At 34.6% G+C, this 20,311-nt stretch overlaps 1 protein-coding gene across 1 annotated transcript in view; it reads right to left on the bottom strand.

Annotated features, from left to right (window-relative positions):
- The window catches only part of SCIN (scinderin), a 64,241-nt gene that overhangs the window by 30,321 nt on the left and 13,609 nt on the right, over nucleotides 1-20,311 (bottom strand). Inside the window, exon 4 of the mRNA XM_016160750.2 lies at nucleotides 11,602-11,751. Coding sequence (XP_016016236.2) covers nucleotides 11,602-11,751 — 150 coding nt within the window. The remainder of the gene's footprint in view (nucleotides 1-11,601; nucleotides 11,752-20,311) is intronic.

The raw sequence follows: 20,311 nt of genomic DNA, 5'->3' as shown, positions 1-20,311 counted from the left end.
TCCTCTGAGCCTGGTTCAGTGATAAATTCAAGTGTTCAGTGGTATCGGTTTTGCAAACCGGGTTGATTTACCTCGACTATATGGACGGGCCTGCCAAGCATTTCTGATGTTCACATCGCTTCTCAGGGGACTTCTCCCCCGGACAAATTATCATGATTTAGTGATCTGGAAGCTGCCCTGGAGCATATCTCAGGTAAAGGTTATAGGCCATCTGTCCTGTATGGGGATTGTTAAAACCTTAAAGCAAGACCTTAAAACCAGTTGGAAACTTCTACCTGATTAGTGCTGGAATGGATATTTTCACCATTTGTCTAACTTCTATGCTTCACAATGAACACCCCCTCCCCGTCTTTCTCACAACCCCTTCGTTTGATAGGCTCAGGCCATCTGAACTGGATGGACCCACTACTGACTCAGTGACCTTGTTCCTGCATGTTAAATGGCATAATTGTCATCCACAATTATTGTGATGATTAAGTAAGTAAAATAATGTATGTGAAATGATTGTTACTATACCTGGCATACAGTGAAAACTCAACAAAAGTTTGACCTTGCATCCAGGGTTAAATCCTGCTTTGGTCAAAAGGTCATTCTCTTCCCCTGGAGATGCCTCTGCTTATCACTGTTCTGTTTCTTTATATGATGATTTTACCATTCGAGTTCTTGTCACATACAACCCCATCAACTTACGCTTATTACTTATTTATGTTTTGATCTAATAATGATGTCATTAACCAAACTATATGTCTTGATAGTGTACTCCTGTCAAAACCTTATATTCTGGATTTAAAACTACAAATTGAAGACAGACCTATATATCCTTCTTTAAGCAAAGCCTAGAGAATAATCTGTGCAAGCAGCAAGGGAGTAGCTGATGATGCTGAGAAGGAAGAAAAAGATATAGGAATCTCTTCCCTTCTTTAAAGTTTCTCCACAATTGTGTATATGATGCCGTTAGTCCTTGTTTATAAAACTAATTTTCTGATCTTTCCATGTGTTTCAATCATATCTCCCCATTTAGCATTGTCCATATGACCATGTTTGGTGAGGCAGGATATATCAGTTATGTAAGATTTATTATAGAGCAGTGGTCCCCAACTTTTTTAGCACCAGGGACCAGTGCTTTTTTGAGAATCTAATACCTGATGATCTGAGGTGGAGCTGAGGCGGTGATGTTAGTGCTAGGGAGCAGTTGCAAATACAGATGAAGCTTCACTTGCTGCCCTGCCACTCACCTCCTGCTGTGTGGCCCGGTTCCTAGCAGGCCATGGACTGGTACTGGTCCATGGCCCAGGGGTGGAGATCCCTGTTAGACCATCTATAATTTATCAGCCTTAGAATGGGCTGGGATATAATGGTTAACAGGTTAACAAGTTAGCTGTAGCCCCTCAGCAAACAGACTCTCAGTGCAGGAACACTAAGTTTCCCCTGCCCTCGCTAAATCCCAGGTGGGCAGTGGCTGCTGGAGCAGTCTGCAGAGAAAAGATTCTGAACTTCCTTCCAAATTTAGTGAAAAGTTTAACACGACCTACCAATTACTGCATTCATGGATGGGTAGGAGAAGCGGTAAGACATATTTCATTTATTTTTAATCCCAAATATATGAAAATAGCCTGTAAGGATTCTCAAAACCTTTGAGATAGTTAGAGAGTATCAAGTCCACAGAGGACCACCCTGCTCCTCTCGAAGCTGGCTCTCCACCATCACACCTCTGGGCTTCTTCCATCAGTAACTCATTACTTATTTTCACCAACTTTTAAGATTACCAGAGGAAAAACTACTTCAGGTTGGATTGGGGGAAGAATGAAGAGAATGAAATTGCTTTTCTTTTCCAATTTCTTCTTTTCTAGTCTCTTAGTTTGAGGCCAAAAAGACGAAGAGCTACAGAGAGCATGCCTATGATGAGAACGTGAGCTAACCCCCTGGAATATTTTTTCATTGTTCTTCATCATTATATACACATATGCATACACTTATACATACTTATTTAATCTAATCTCCTGTTATCCTTGTAGGGAGAGGAAAATAAATGATTTACATATAACTTTTAAACAGATTAGGACAAGTTTTATGTCAGGAGAGTTGTGAAAACTTCCATTTTATCTACATGATTCTGAAAACTGCCAAACACCAAAATTTAATTGAGCAGATTCAAAATGGCTTTTGTATACTCTGAGGTGCTCAAAAAACATTTGCATACCTTTTACACTCACATTAAAAGAATGCATTTTCTTTCTAAGAGAACATCTATCCCAATTACCCTGCATCTAATGCCTCCATGGTGTTTGCTAAAAGATTGAGCGTTCACAATAAAAGATTCAAAACCAAGGGTAGGGCCAGACACTGGGCACAGACATAATGCTACTAAAGCTATTACTTATGATATGAACACATAAAACAGGTATAATTGTCAAAAAATGTGTGGCAACATTTTGGAAGTTATAAAATAACTTCACAGCAGAAGGGATTCCCAGCTGTATGTTTAAGACTGTATGCTCGAGAATGAAGGCTGCCCAGGTGTGAATCAGATCATCCACTTCCATTCCTACCAGGGGAAGTTGCATAACCTCTTCATGGCTCACTTTCTTCAACTGTAAAGTGAAGGTGTAGAATGCTACTGGTCCCCTGCCCATCTCAGTCTACCACAGAGGTCATCTGCAGATAATTTCTTAAAGGTCAAAGCCTTTTGCTCTCTGATGGCATTATCTGGCCACTGAGCTGTACTGTAGCCACACAAAAGCAGGCTGGAGGTTTCAAACCCAAGGAGCAACCCTCAACCATTGAGGGATGGGAGTTACCAGCTAAATCCTGCAGCCACTTTGGCCTTCTGTGGGTCATTTCTGAAGTGTACTTTATACAGTTTCTCAGAGGGTCCCTCTGGGGCAAAGTCTCAGTTGCCTACAGCAGTAAATAACTTAGTAACAAACTATTGCCTCATTTTACTCCTACTTGGTGCTTCCAGGATTATCCTCCAAATAACAGCCTGCCCCAGGTCTTTGTCACAGAGTTGGCTTTTGGAAGAACATAAGCCAAGACAGGGAATGATAAATGTATCCATTTCATGGGGCTGTTGTAAGAACTAAATTAGCCCATCCTTTTAAGATCCATGAAAGAATCCCAGTCAATGGTAAGCAGTGGATGGTCGTCATGCTTACTCTTACCATCCGTTCCCTGCAGCAAATAAAATCCATAACAAATTGTTTCTTAGATTATGAGATTTCTGTGTTAAGCACTTGTATCATATTTTAAAATTGCAACTAGAAAAAAAAAATAAGTGAACAGAAAATTCAATCTACCAGTGAGCTACTTGTCCTTGCCCTTAAAGAGTACAACAAAGTTATACCATCACCAACAAAGGAGCTCCATGGCAGTGAAGATCAGAGCAACTGATATGCAATTGCTGCACTTGACACTTGCTTCAAAACAGATTTTAATCAACATATTTGTCTTATCCAAATGCACTTACCAGACTTCATTAAAATTTATTATTTTTTTTTTCAGTTGCCAGCATTTACTGAAATAGAGCATTGACGTTTAATTTCTCAGTTATGCATGGTATAGGACTACATTTACCAGTATATTTGTATGGCTTTTTTTTTTTTTTTTTGCATACAGATACTAATATAGTTTCTTATTAATAGTATGTTAGTATCTTTTGCCTGATTAGTAGAATGCTAGGGACTATCTTGAACTGATGATTTCCTACTGGTTTCCATGAAGAATATACTGTGTTTACATGAACACACTGTGCTTTCCTGACAATCACTTTAAAATCCTTTTTGTAAATATATATGTGTATGTATGTGTGTGTCTATGTGTGTGTAAATAGATACAACACACAGATTACACACACACACCCAAAACAATGTAACTGTAAATTTGGGATGTATTGGTACCCTTGCAAACATAATACCAATTCTAATTTGCCTAAGTACAGTCAATATAACCCAATTCCTTCACAGTGTGATCCTTGGTTCTGGAAAAAAAAAAAAAAACAGGACTAAGGAGCACAATCCAGATGGCTTCAATTTTAGAGAGTTCTTTCCAACATGTGAACACATTTCTTCATGGTATTAAACAAATATTAATTCTAAAATAAACACTAAGGAATTGTGAATTACTGGCTCTGGAAGAATCAACCTGTCAATATGAGTTTGGCTAATTCTTAACATAAGAGATAAGAAGAGACTGACTTAAAATTGTAGAAAGAAAATATAATTGTAATGTTAGATTTTTTTGGTTATAGATTATCACTAACATTACAATAAATGTGAAGAGCGATACAAGTAGAGAGAATAGAAACCTGTCAGTCCAGTTTAATATGCATGTTAGTTTATTCAGATATCGATTTTGTGCGGGCAAAGATCCATTCTTCTATAAATCCATCTGTCTTAGAATTACATTATCCTATTTTACAGATCCATCACTGTTTCCTCACTTCAGCTGCAAAACTAAAGGAAAAATTACCTCATTCAGAAATGAATATCAAGCGGCATTAGTTTGGACCCATTATATAAAAGCGGCCCCTTATCAGTAAGGTCACATGTTGAACTTTGGTGTAACAAAGTGGAAGATTATTTGGAATACTGTATTTTTATTGCAGCATGTGGTTAACTATTCTGTTACTATATTCTTTAGCTTTGCTCAGAATATTTCAACCTTCCCCACTGGGTGAATTGGTGAGGAATAAAATGGGTATCTGAATACTAGAAATCCAAACAAAAGATTAATTAAATAAATGACAACAAACAAATTGTGCCTTGAATAGTTCCTGGTATATAGTAAGCTATCAATAAATGGTAGCTATAAATAGTTATAGCAACTGTAGTGCTCTTAAAAGCATCAGAACCTTGCAGTATGTACTACATATCACTGTAATTCCTTGGATTTGGGGTTTACACTAAGTATTATTGCTTTAAAGCAAAATTAAGAAAATAATTACAATGCAATAGAGAGAAGAAAAGATTTATATTTGCTGGAAGTACCTCTGGTACTTCCTCTTCACTCTATATGTAATGTAGCCCCAGAACTAATCTAGAGAAAGTAGCAAATATTTTGGATCCCTTCAACTTAAAATCTTTGAATGGTAAACCCATAAAATGGGCCTCCTCTTTCTATATGGGTCTCATGTTATTTCAGTCAGAAAACAAATTCTGATGAACATCTCCAATGTGCCAGATACCAAGCTACATGAATGAGACATTTCAAAATATTTAAGACATTATTCCATTTTCTAAGAACTTGCAAAAGGATCCTGGAAAATAAAGAAGGAATAACAAGCAAGCTAAACTGCTTGGACAGTACATAAAGAGAAGCATGCTTTTCTGACAAATCATTTTTTATTGTCTTTTAGTGTTAAAGTGTTTACTGTGTCTATTGTCTAAATTAATATCTCAGGGAACTCAAACTTCCACTTGTACGAAGTACAGAGTTACAACTAACAATGAAGTAAATAAGAGAACTAAAAATAGTTTAGTGAGTGATGTGTGTGTGTTATAAACCCACACATTTAAGGAAATCAAAACACCTATGTTTGTTCCCTGACGCTAAAAAGCAATCTGATTTTTATTCTTATTTACATTATTTTGCTATAAATCTTTAGACTCTTTAAAAATTACTATATACTCCTATACCAAAATAGTCATGAGGGGGATTTTCAAAACAGTTTCCATTTCCATTTGTGTTATTTCTTTGTTCATTTTATGCTATTCTACAAAAATAAATGGGGAATGATTTATCTAATCAAAATCATCCCCAGAAAATAAAGTGTCTTCCACCCTCTGTAGCATCACTTTCAAATGATCATACTTGATTTAAATACATAATGATATTTTAGTTAGAATATTAAAATACGATCCCATGTAAATCTAGTAAACCTAAGATTATGCTATGAAGCATGCATTTCCACAGAGAAACTGTAAGGAGTGGTGTTGACAGAATTCTAAATTTGCAAATTCAAATTTAATTTCTTTCTTAGCCTTTTAATATATATGCTGAAGTTTATGATCATTCCAATGCTTAGATTATGATATGTTCAAAAATCACTCCTGATCTTACTTCCTGTAAATTTAAGTTGTATAAAACTTGGGAAGCATTAGCAATGTGAACAAATTTTTGATATTAAGTTTTTGGGAAGAATAAGATAACTATATTGGGTGATCTAAAAAATAAAGCTCTGCATTTGTGTAGTCCTTTGGAGTTTATGGAGCATAATTACCCTTAATCCAGTGTTGAGAAGAGGCAGCACCAGGACTGGGAGCGACAGCCAAGCAAAGTGACAGCAGTGTTATCCATTAGAGAGTGAGAAAAGTGGGTTTTGTGGTTGCTAGACACTAAGTAGGGAGGTGACCTGACATGGGAAGGAGAAGTCTACGGATGGGGGTGTCCAACTACAGCTCCTGAGAACATGCATTTTTATTCACAGAATGAAGAATGTTAGACACCAGCTAGTTCCTCCTTACTGTGCTATGTACTTTCTCCCAGAGTATATTCAATCTACCAAATACGTGGGAAAGTATTGCTGTAAATATGAATAAGCTTAAGACTCAGTTACTACTTTCCAAGATGTCAGTTGTAACTACCCTTCTGTAGAAAGAAGACTGGAAGAATATATGAATTATCCTTATCTGAATATTAACTGCTCCTATATAAGTATACTTGGTTTTAAAACTAAATCGATAGTATGACTTTGTCCGTATCTTCACCAATGCTATCATCTAAAATGCAGGAAAGTCTTAAAAGCAGTACTATCTTTTAAAAAACAGGAAAACAAAGGGAATAGTTTTCTGGTACCACGTAGCTTACAGTTAATTGTATTAATTATCTAAGTATTAATAATCAATGAGTTAGAGCTGGGAGGGTTATACAGTTATAAAGGCAGTTCTTGCCCTCAAGGAACTTAGAACAGCCTTAATAAGATATAAATTTTATTTGCCAAAATAAATGTGAGGAGAAAATAGGACTAGAATTTTACTCTTTGCCTCAATAGATATCTCTAAAGGATAATTTAAGAATTATTCGTACCATTCAACTCTAGACTTTACTTACAAGGTCCCAGATGAGTAAATCATAAGCATCTTATCAACTGTCAAGAGAATGATTGAAAAAATTATTTCCATGTTGTCAATTGTGACTTATAATAACAAGACGAACATAATCCTTGCATTAAGAGATCTTTTGGAGATTAATCTAACCTATATGCTATTACCTTTTGTCTAAAATATATATAAATTATATCATGAGATGCTTTCCAAATAATAGTGCTATTATTCTGACCATGCTTTCTGGAGTTTGCAGCTCACAATCTGTTCCCATCTCTGTTTTAGATCTAGTACATGTTAATTTCCTCAATCAAACAATAAAATAAGCAGAGTCTTTGAACTTTATTGAGAACGAACCCAGTACTCAATAAACTCTTATTGAGACATAATACGTTATTCTAATTTTTCTTCCAATTTTTTCTTTTCTTTTTTTTTTTGTCCAGAATTTGAGACAATGATTGCACATATGATTTTCCAGGGAGGCTTCATATTTTTATAAAAGCAAGAAATCTAACAGCTCAGCAACACAGCATCTGCTTAAATCTCCCTGTAGTATTTTTACTGCCAGTATTCCACCACTAGTATTTATAATGATTTTACACTTAACGAGTTCATTAAATTATATTGAAAAAAGTCTTTCTGGGTTAGAAAAATTAGTTGTTTCCTGTTGTTATTTTAAACAACTTGCCCCTTCTTATTCTCTTTTTTTGATATCTACCAGATGCTGTTTGTATAAAAATTAATGAGTATAAAACAGATTGATAAATGATTGAACTGAGCAATTTTCCTCAGGGGATTTTTTTAGCTTCCCTCCTAATGTTTAGAGAATGTGTAGGGCCAATGAAGAAAGTTTGGGACCTTGGGCTAGTAAAATATTTAATTTTCTTCCATTTCATTGATTATTCATTTTAAATATAAAAATAAGAAAGACTAAGAAAAAAGCTTTACATAACTTACATGCAACTTTTTATAGTAAAAATGTTTATAGTGAAGAGAAAACAAACAATAAAATGCGACTTTAGTTACAGGCTTTAGTTAGTTTCATTCACAGGATTATTTTCATATTTAGGCATATGGGCTTTTAAAAGTACTAAAGGTACAGATAAGAGGCTGACCACACATCCTGTTTCCCAGACAGTCTTGTTAACATACGTTGTCTCTGTGTCCTGTATGGTTAGTGCCCCTATCACTATCCAAAGTGTTTTGGTTTGAAAGAAAAATTTATCATCATTTTAGAGATGGACCACATTAACATCATGTGAAAATAATAATGTGATCAATAAATAGCTAAAACATGTCGAATAATGATCAATTTTTCAAAAACTCTCAGAAAAATTATTTTTCAATACTTTTAGCATTGAGCACTCTAATGTGTTAGAAAGACATGTTTCAAAAATTCAGCATCAAATATGCAGTAATGATATAGAATTATTTTACTACTTAAAAAGTTCTTGATTTCAAGCCATACTGTCATATTTAGACTTTCACATTTTTTTAAGGATAATTTTTTAAAGATTCTCATTAAAAATGAGTCACTTAAAAGGTCAATTTTAAAATATTTTGAAGGATTTTTAGAATTTTAGAATCCCTCTCTAGCAATGTCAATAGAAAAAGAAATAGCATTCCATTATCTTAAACAAGATAACCTTTTTGTCTGTGTGCTACAAACCAGTTTGGACCACTTTTGAAGCCTATGAGCTTTTTTAAGAAAAACATAATTTAAACATGTAAAATAAAATACAAAATATTATAATAGAAACCAGTTACACTGAAATACAATTATCAAAATATCAAAATATATTTCACAACAAAAAGTGATAAAGTAATATATGAGCTTCTTTATTAGCTCCTTAAATAATATTATTGAGCAGCAGGTCTAATAACTGACATAATAATTACCAAGTCGTGATAAAAGCAAATATTTTGACATTATTTGCAATAATGATAATGTGGTCTGAAAAGTCACAGGTATGGCTCATGCTACTCTAGTCATTGACTACATTTATATTTGGAGAAAGTTTTCATTAAGAGGTTAGTGAAATGAAGTTGTGTTTTTCTTTTTTCCCCAAACAAGTTTATGATTTCTTTGAATTTTATAGTTATAGGTACAACATTAAGAAAGCCTGAACTAACTAGTTTATCATAGGTATGTAATTAAATCATCAAACAACTACTAAACATTGTGATCAGGCTACAGAGCATTTATAAAAACAAAAAGCCCACTGAATGCTTAAACAAAAAAAAAGAAGGTTCTCGCTGAAAATTCAGTTCTGTTCATTGTGTGAGAGAGGTGTCAAATATAATACAGTATATGTTGAATGTATTGAATGTAAACAAAGTGGGTGCTTTCTAGGTATTTTTAAAAAACAAAAAATGAAAAGTCCCTAAAATACAGATACGGTATTTTATAGTAATTGGTACGTCCCTCATCCCTCTCACTACTATTTTATAATCTAAGTTATATTTATACACCTATTTTTATTAAAACTTGCATTTTCATGATATTATAATATAGTAATTGACTGTTTAAATTTTCTTTCTTAGAACTTTGAATGAAATCCAGTAAGTAAGGACACCAAATGCATATCTGCACAGTTAAGGCCCTCAGCCTCATTGGCTTCAATTCCTGGAACAGACTACGAATGATTGGGATTAAACACAGATATTGCCTAAGAGACAAGATAGGATCACAGATCATTGGAACTCAAAGACACCAAAAAAGCCACTTCGTCTAACTCCTCACTTTACAAAAGAGGAACCAGAGACATCAAGAGGTTAAGAGACTTGCTCTGGACCTAAGATGACCATGAAAAAGCTTAGCTCCAGAGTTAACGCAACACTCCCTCCACCACTCACTCTACAAGGATGAATCCTGTTTCTGGGTACACTTCTATCAAAATATAGTTATTGAAACAAGAGGTTATAATCCACTGGAAACAAATCTTACTTATAAATTTTTGCTTCCAAATATGAGTTAAAAGACTTAAATGGTGATCATATCTCTTGAACAGAGGCCTTAAAAAAAATATTAAAAGATCAGAAATCTGTTTTCAATAGTTTCCGAGGTCTAATTTATTAGTAATGTTTTTCTGACTATTGAAAATCCAGTTAAGCCATCCCAGATTACATTTTATTTTTTTTTAGATGGCCTTTTTTTAAAATTCTGATTATAAAAGAAATACATATCCATTATAATAAATTTTGAAAATACAAGACAAAAGAAGGAAATAACAAATAGCCACATCCCGAGAGTCAAAGATAATATTGGTAATACTTCAGCATATTTCTTTCAGATATATAATTATATATGAATATAGTTATACACATATAAGCTTACATATTAAGAGAATATATATAAAATATTATAGCCTATCTTTTGTTTTAGCATTATACCATGAGCATCTTCTTACTCAATTAAAATTGTTTTTAAAACATCATTAATGTGAAAGTCTATGTTTGGTGGATATTAAAGTAATGAAGTTATAAACAATAACATTAACTCATTATGTATTTTTTGGATTATGAAGGCTATCACTGGATCAACCAATGTAATGCATTACATTGCTCAAAATCAAGATAGTCAGAGAAAACTTGAATGCAAATAGCTAAAAGCATTGGGGAAAACTGCAAAAATATTCTAGAAAATTAGAGAAATAAAAATTCAGAGATAGCACCCGCAACTGTTAAATGCAGGAAGATTCAAAAGGTTTACAACAGTACATCCTGATGGGGCTCTGCAAAGTCAAGAGGGAATATAATGCTTATGTAAGAAAGCAGCATTTGGTGCAAACATTTAGTACCTGGCACACCGCAGGAGTTTAACAAATATTTCAATAAATAAATGAGAATCAACTTATCAACAAGTATCTAGACACCTGAATATAATTATGCCCTTTGACAGATAATCTTACTTAAGGGAGTATATACAACATATGCACTCAGGTACTCACTGTGGTTTCATTAAAGGGGCAAAACTGGTCACAACTATGTCTACAACTGTTATCATGGTTAAGTTAATGGCATAGGCATAAAGAGCCATGGAGACAATTTTCAAATTAATTTAATAACGATACTAAATTTATAAAGATCTTGCCTATAATTCTTGGTTTAAAATTATTCAAATGTTTAAAATATTAGTGCATTAAATCTCTTGGTATAAGATTTTATTTCATTGTTTTAATGAAATAATTGTTAATTTTAAAATTGAACATCATCGCTCAAAAAAAAAATGTCTAGAAACCCAGATGAAGAAACTATTTTTTTCTTTCAAAATGTATTCTTAAATCAATCTCAAAAATGTCACCCATCTATCTGTCCTTGAATACTACAGGAGATAGAGTCAAGACTTTCTTTGATAGTCATTCCAATGATGAGAGAAAAGTCTTGATATTCTACTTTCCTAGTACTGTGACTAAGAGAACTCCGATACTTCCTCTTACTTAATCTTAGCCTACGTAGTAGAGAATTTGTTAAAACTAACACACATACACACACATACCCTGCCCCACACACTTGTCTTGAAGAGCGGTAACCTTTTAACAAACAACCTAAGTAACAATACCTCGATAAGCTCTGATGGTTCGCCTCCTTCTTCCACCACAATTAATTGAGATCTTCCTTTCCTTTCGTTGTCCCGAATGCCAACGGCAACCTGGTTTGCCTTCAGACGCTCATATTTGTTGCATGAGGAACCACACCACTGGTAAATTTCCTGAAAGAAAGAGACAGATCTTTGGACCCCAGGAATATGTAGAAGACATTGAGGGATGTTGTAATATACATTGTGATTGATCAATTATGGGGGTCAGGGGGAAAATAAAATAACATAAATACAAAGTGATGGAAGGAGACCAGACTTTAGGTGGTAAGGACACAACAGAGTGTACAGATGCTGAATTATAAAGCTGTACATCTGAAATTTAGATAGTGTTTTTAACCAATATTACCCTAATAATAAAAAAGTTTTAAAAATATCTATTTTTGAGGTATATGATTTTATATATTTAATTTATACCTCATTTTATATCTTGTTGCTCCCAGCATTATAAAATATTTTTTAATCACAGAAAATATAAATACATATCTCATCATCCTTTGTGTACATATCCCACTAAGTACAATTTATGTAAGTAAACTTATGTAATTACTTAAATTTAAAATAAATTATATTTCAGAAAGGTGGTCAAGAATCTGTTATAGTAATATGCTCTTGATGATCATAAAAATTGATGCAACTTTTGTAAAGTAATTTAATAATTCTTATTAAGAGCAATAAAAAGAGTTAAAACCTTTGATCCAGTAATATCACTGTCCAAAATTTATGTTAATAAATTATTCACAAAAAAGAAAAAACACATGTACAAGAGTTTTTCATTGCCATATGATTATATTAGTGAGGCATTGGAAAAACATTGAATGTTCGATAATAGTCACATAAATTATGATAATAGAAAAAAGATAAATATCAAAGTTATAGTTAACAGAAATTTAGAAAATAAACAGAATAATAGAAGAATAACAAAGAAACAAGCAAAACAAGAACTTTCCATAAATAGAAAGATGGCTACATAAATGTCATTACATGGATATTGCATATTACTCTTCAGTGGTTAAGAACTGAGAAAAATGTTTCAATACCGATGTAGAAAATTATCCAAGGTATATCATCTAGAATAAAGCCATAGAATAATGCATTTCCACTCAAGTAGAAACAAAAAAAAAAAAACAAGCTGTTTCTGTATTTGCTTTAAAAACATTTTTAAAGACACACAGTTTTAACACTTAGTGAGGGACATGTATACACAGAAAGAAAGTCTTCAATTTTTACAGTATCTAAGTCAGTAATTTTTACTTTTTTTAAAAAAGTGTCACTCATATCTATCAGATGCCTAATATGAGCTCTGTTGGGGATAGAGATGAATGAGAAAACTAGCAAGAGAGACTGACATGTAGACAACTAATGCTAATAATATACTTGGACTACATTTATAGGTTTTCAAAACATTTTCACACATACTTCACCTAGTCAGTCCTGGAGAGACAGTCAGCGTAGTGGTTAAGTGTGAAGGAGACAGAGCTTGGTGGCCACTTTGTGGCTATGTGACCTTGCGTTTGCAATTTTTAAAAGAGCAAATAAATTAACGACAGCAAAATAAAAGAGCACCCCAAGCATTCAAAGACATTGGCTCTTTTCTCTGATTACAAAATATTTCCAGTCCAGAGTCATTTCTTCATTCAAAAACAGTTTGCTAATTGCCTAAAATGGGGCAGGATCTCTTCCAGGCCCTAGGGGTACAACCTTGAACCACACAGGCCTGTGGACAGTCTCTCTAACCTCTTACCCCACTCTGTTCCTGATTGACCTATTCCATATTACTCCTTATGACTAATGTATACGTTTTACAAATTCAAGGATTTATAAGTAAAATAAAAAGAAGTGTGCTTTGTAATCCCTTTCATTCAAGAATCTGATACTTTCAACATGGCCAAGGAGCATTTCTTTTGTTTCTAAGAGAATCGGGCATTTCTATTGTTTCCCCTCTAACCTCTTTTCTACATTTGGGCATCTGAATATGAGGCTCACATTTGGATGGAAATATGAATACCATGCCCAGGTTGGCAGTCACAAAGAGTGAAAACAAATGATTCCCAATGATCAATCAATGCCTAATTACTGAGCATTAAATTAGGAGCTGGAGTAGAAAGATGATTTTTTAAATGCAGCTACCTGAGCCCTATCCTTAAGGACTCTCAGGTGTATTCTGGGCAGCTGAGTTTATCAAATGCTTCACAGGTGATTCTAGCATTCTTCCAGGGCTGAGAACCCCTGCTGGTCACCCTCAGGACATGGTACCCTGCAGGCACTACAGAGAACCTGTAACATCTAATTACCCAATCAATACAGCCAACCAGGCTCCTCTCCTGGGTACACGTAGGCTCTTAGCTCAGATTCTTTTCCTATCGTATTCCATATGATTTTGCAAATGATTTTTTTCTCAGTAGACCTGAGAAAGCAAACTTCTAATATTTACACTACAGTGAAATTTAGTAGATAGATCAGAAGTTAGCTCTCTAGATTTCTCAAACGTATTAGCAACTTTTATTACTGACTTGCTCTGTATTTATATAATTTAACAGATGTTAGTTTTCCCTTAGTCATATAATGACTTCTCATCTACTTCAAAGAGATTATATAAAATCACACAAAATTTTATTAGCATCTGTAAAGCATTATGGAAACTTGGTAAAACGTGAGTAAAAATGAATTGCAGATAATAATAATTATATGAATATAATTATTATTTAATGTAGAATTTTACAACATTCTATGAGTCCCAAAATATTTTCAATATTCCTTTGGATTGGGAGTTTTATGTGCAGTATCAATTCACAGATAAATTTTGTTGTAAAAAATAGTCACCATTGCTTAGAGACCACATTTTCTACCTTTAAAATAGCAAAAACATATCTAGGAAATATTCATAAATTAAAAAATCTTTTAGAATGAAGTTTTCCTTTTAACTGAAAGATGACTAAATTACTAAAACAGTGTTACAGAATATTTCTTATTGAGCATGAAAATGAATGCTTTGGGTTATGTTTACTCATTATTTTCACCTTATTTTGTGCTACTATTCCTATAAAAGTGACATCCACTAGACTTAATTTTCAATGATTAATTCAGATAAGAAATGCAATAAAATATGGATTCTAATTATAAACTGGTAAAAGCCAGAACTGTTGAAACAGTCAAATAATTAAAGCACACTTTTCATTCAATGCTAATTAATTTTTTATGCAAATATGGTTTATTCAATTATGGCAGCAGTACATTTAAAACATTAAAACAAAATTTTGGCATTTCATTAAATCTGAGCAATTTATATTCCACCGTGTGTGGGTGATGTGTTTAGGGCATCTCATTTAAACAGAGCTCTACTGTGCTAAAATACATGTGTGTTTGTAGTACTATTAATAAACTATGCTGCTCAACGCTTACTCTATTTAGAGGGTGTTGGTTAAGACTACTTCACTGCTCTGTGCACAAGGAAACTTTGTACTCAGTTGGCACCCGGTTTGAAAAATTCTCTCCTATAATTCAACAATTCAACTTACCCTGGTTTTTTGGCATTTTTTGTTTGTTTGTTTGTTTTGTTTTGTTTTTGAGCTGCAGAAAAAATTTTGCATAAAGCTTAAAAATGTGTCTGGATTGATGAGATAGGTTGATCTGTATTATAACAAAAAGTTTTCATTATAACTTAAATTGTTTTATTTACAATACTTTAATGGGATTTAAAAGAAAAATCTTTCACAAACCCAGTTTAAGTGTACTAGACATGGAAAATCATAAAGCAAACATGATTTCAGAGGCAACTATTTTACACTCTAAGATCCTAAAGAATTTAACAACTCAACACTAAACATTATATTTCTTTAGGGAAGGGATATTAAAAACTCCCTGTAAATGTGGGAGTACCCATTCAGTTCAGAATGAAGAGCATTTAAATTCTGGTTGAAATTTGTGGCTGTGCATCTATATATAGCCCATGAACATTCTCTAGTAGAAGTTTGTGGAACCATAGTTAATTTTTAATATACTAGCTCTCAAAGGAAAACAAAATTATTCTGGATAACTGGAAAAGGAAGAAATAGAAGAGCAAAGACAACCTAGCAGTTTGGTCTACCAATAACAAGAAATAAAAGCAAATGAGTGATATTTAATAGAAACAAGGATATTGGGGGCAAACTAGAGGTTTCTACAATCCTTTAAACTGTGTAGTCAGAGTTAACCAGTAAAACATCAAAGTGCAGCCAAACCTCATTTGTGGGCAGGAAATAAGAGCAGAAATAAAACAAGACTCAATGATGTCCTAGGAGGGAAGCCAGATTTCAGAAGCCGAGTTTAAAGGTACACCCCAAACAGCCCATGTGATGTTGAGTCATAACATGTGCAAATAATTCAGCATAGACTTGCTACCTTTTTGTCCTTTTCTAAGTTACTTATTCTAGACACATCTAAAATGTTATAAATGAGAAGATGGAACAGACTTCTTTTTTATCCTTATTTCTATGGGCTTTATTTTTACTGTGTTTTGTTTTCTCTTAGATCTAGTTAATCGAATACAGAAGTTCATTCAGCTATACCTCTAGGCTGGAGGTTCTCTAAGCATAGTTTAAAAATGATGATGATTTGTGCGATAACTCCAGGAATCTACCTTTTTTTTTTTTAATTTTAAAATTTGAAAACATGACTTCTTTGTTTTTGGATAAACAAATAGTAATTTATGTCCTATTTTGTTGTTGTTCAAAGCCAAGCCAACTTGATACCCATCAATGACATATATATGTTTTTAAAAAATTACCTCTGGCTGAAGATGAATAGAATGGGTATGCAGGGACACTTGACACCTTGACGACCGGAAGGGAAGCAATTACTTGTTAACTAGGGCAGAGCAATGATAATGGAAAGAAATAGAAGAATGGAGAGACATTTGGAAGGCTAAAGTCTATAGCATTGGTCAATGATGTCCTTCGGATGTGTCCTGGAGGACAGAGAAAGGGGCAAATGACTTCTGACCATTCCAGCTTGGCTGCTGGTAGTGATGCCACTAACTGGGACCAGGGGATAATTTTGGAGGGTTCTTTTTGTAGTGATGGTGAGAGTAGGTGAAATTATGTTCTCTCCACTAGTCAGAGTATTTGGCACACTAAAGTTTTATCATCACATTTTATCAAAACCAGTTCTGCCAGCCACAAAACTTGGTGCAACTATTTTTAACTGACTTATTGGTTCTTTGGGCATATGATTCCTGAATGTTCCAGTGCCTTTAGACATTTCTGATATGAAAGTGGGTCTCAACTTTTACTGTACATTATAATAACCTGGGGGTAGAGCCTAAAAAGTACTTACATGAAAGTCCCATACCAAAATTTTAAAATTGGAACCTTTAGGAGTCAAATTCCAGGCATTAGTATTTTAAAAATCTCTTCTAAATAATTCTAACGTAATATACTCTGACTTGTCTGTGTGTATTTGTGCCTCTCACCACTGGACAACGCCTAGAGGTCAAAGGCTATCTGTTTTTCACCCTTATACTCCATGTATAGCACATACTAAGCACATGATAAATGCCATTCACTCCTACTTTCACTGCAGGGTAAATTTTAGAGATTTAAGATTAGGTTTATCTTGCTCATTATCTTTTCTTATTGTCTCAAGTCTCTTTATATATAAGTCTAGTGGTAGCACTACTTTGGGATAAAGACAAGTTTATCCAGAACAAAGATTTTGCTTAGTTTTTAGTTTTAAATTAAGCACTTTTTCCCCCTCCCCACCATACTTCCACCCCTGATCTATGAATGTTGCCATTTCCCCTTAAGAACTGGATCTCTGAAGGTGGAGCGTCTCCTCCCACAAGCTCCTGGCATGCACTTGGAGCCGGGCACAACTGGGGCCAGGCTCCGCCAGGGCCTGGCGCACTGAGGGTATGGTCCACCTGGGGTGCAAACCCAGGACCTTCTGCGTGTAAAGGAGACGTGCTAACCACCACGCTATGGAGCCATTCCTAAAATAAGCATTTTTAAGTCATAGCAGAGATAAAAATCTGAAAGCCAACATCATTTTAAATTAAAGAACCTGGACTATGCTAGAGTACAGGTTTTGCGGGGGAAGAATGAGGATGTAGTCTAGAAAGTTGGTTTTATGTATCAAGAACACTCTAGGGGCTAGAGTGTATTACAGGGACTATGAAGTAGGTGACAGTGTGAAATGATGTAAGACTGGTTTGTGAGGCCCAAGAAAAGGAAAGTAAGAGATTATAGAACTACAAAATTTGATCAGGTGCAATGCACTTTGAGAAGAGCTCGGTACACTTCCCCTATGACGTATTTGTCATATTTACACATGACCCTGAGCATCAGAGCAGAAACAACAGGGCAGTGTCCAGGCAGTTGGACCCAGGGGGACTGGCACAATGTGAATACAGTGTCCCCACAACCTGTAGTGTGGAACAGGAAAAGCAAGGCACAATTCCTGAGTAGGGAGGGGCAGTAGTGGCTAACAGAACTGAAGAGGGTCTTGCAGTGGATATGTGGGCATATCGGAAGACCAAAGTGAGGCCACGACTATTTTCCAGCAAACATATTGAGACAGAAACCAATTCCAAAAGCTCAAGGATTAATGAAATGGCTATGCATCAATGAAATTAGAGAGGAAAGAGGCCTGAGGACTGTAAACCAGACTCACACATGCATTCCAACCTGAGGGATAGAAAAGGGGATGAGTGGGATAAGTTTGAATTGCTTTAATAGTAAACAAATTTCACCTTAATAGGTAATATTATCGTATTTTTAACTTTGCTGTGGACTTAGAAGCCCATCAATAAAGTCAGGTTAAGCTATAGATGAATAAAGAAAATTACATCTTTATACACATGACTGCATGAGATTGCATGCTTCGTGTTAGACAGCTATACATTTGTTGAATGACTAAGTTCTAGACCTTATACTAGGAACGAAGTGAATGAGTGAGGCTAATAAGTGAATGGACAGATAATGTGGAAAGTGCTGAGAGGCAAGCCTCTGCATGGTGATAGGAAAGTTAAGATAAGGGTGTGCCTTATCTTATCTACAGGGGTGCAATGTAGTGAAAGGAGAAGAGGAAGAGGTCAGGGAACATATTATAAAAAAGGAAAGTTGAGTATTTAAAGATGAGATGATATCAGATGCTTACCGGAGAAAGATGACACGGAAGACAGTATTCTAGGCAAAGGAAACAGTGTGTACAGGAGCAAAAGCATGGGGACCTGAGGGACAGACAGTGTTCTACACAGGGAACTGAAAGAGCATCACGGTGCTGAAGAGGACAGGAAGGATTCCAGAGACACTTAGGGGGTAGAGTAGGCTAGGCATATGATTGAGTGAACGTGCAGCAATTTAGGGAAGTTCTCAGGATGACTCCTGAATTTAGGGTTTGAGGGCCTGATTGAATGGTGGTGCCATTTGCAAGATAGGAACAATAAGAAAGAAATGTTGGATGAGAGGGTGAAGTTGATGAGTTCTGTTTTTAGACTTGTTGAGTTTGAAGTTCTTGTGATGCACACAAGCTGAAACATCTGGGATGCAGTCTAAAACACTGGCATAGAACTCAGGCAAGGAGTCTGAATCAGGCTACAAAACTGAGATTTACCAGTGGGTGAGAACTTTAGAATTTGGGTGAAGATAAGTTTGCACAGGAAGAATATAAAAAGAGATAATGATCGAAAGTGGAATCCTTAAAACAAACAAACAAAAAACAAAAACAAAATATTGAGGGGGTGGGCAGACTGTGTGAAGAAGAATGAGGAAGAGAAGCTTGAAAGGAAGGATAAGCAGGGAGCCATCGGAGGAGTGAGGCTGAAGTAGAAGGGAGTAATCAAGTGTCAACTACAGCACACAGATCAAATGGAGAATGATAAAGTGTCCATTGGATTTAGTGGTAGGGATTATGCCCACAGGAATAAAAGTTTCAAAGAAATAGTGGGAGTAAAATGTGGCTTGAAGACTGACTGGTAAATGAGGAAGTGTAGACTGCTTTTTCAAAGCAGCATGACTGAATAATGAGAGAGGGGGTGATAGACAAGTTATAAATAGCAAGGGAGTAGGACAAAGCTGCAAAACTGACCAAACAAGTTAACAAGGAAACAACATGCAGAACTCACCACAGACATTCCCACTCTGGTAATTCTCCACCAGTAGCTGATTCAAACATATATTTCTAAAAGAGTTAATTCTAGATGCCAAACTTTGAGAATACGGACTTTTTCACTATCATTCATATTCTGTAGTTATGGATGCTTTGTTGCAATTTATTTAGATGTGATGTATTATTTAACTTCTACGATATATCATATCTTTAAAAATGGTGGGAAAACAATGATTTATAAATTCATCCACACTAAAATATATGGTTCAAAAGCATTTTCCATGATATAGTAAATTCTAAATTACCGATATCTAGCCATGTTCCATATTATTTTCTGAAAACACACTAAATATAAGACGACTTATCCAAATCATCCTCTAAAATGTTGATGATTTTCTTAACTTTTAGAACGATTAAATGGATAATTTTATAATCCTGTACTTAGGTTGAGGAGGTTACATTGTCATGCCTAGGGAATATTTACTGTAGTCTAAAATCCTATAATAGTAAATGTTTTTAAAGTACATAGCATATACTACTAATAATGATGGTTTATCAAAAAGCTGACTTTCCTCAAACAATCAAGATA

Source organism: Rousettus aegyptiacus, unplaced genomic scaffold (genome assembly GCF_014176215.1).
Source record: "Rousettus aegyptiacus isolate mRouAeg1 unplaced genomic scaffold, mRouAeg1.p scaffold_m13_p_13, whole genome shotgun sequence".
Lineage (NCBI taxonomy): Eukaryota > Metazoa > Chordata > Mammalia > Chiroptera > Pteropodidae > Rousettus > Rousettus aegyptiacus.
The sequence above is the reverse complement of the archived record's forward strand: the minus strand, read 5'-3'. Positions and strand labels throughout refer to the sequence as shown.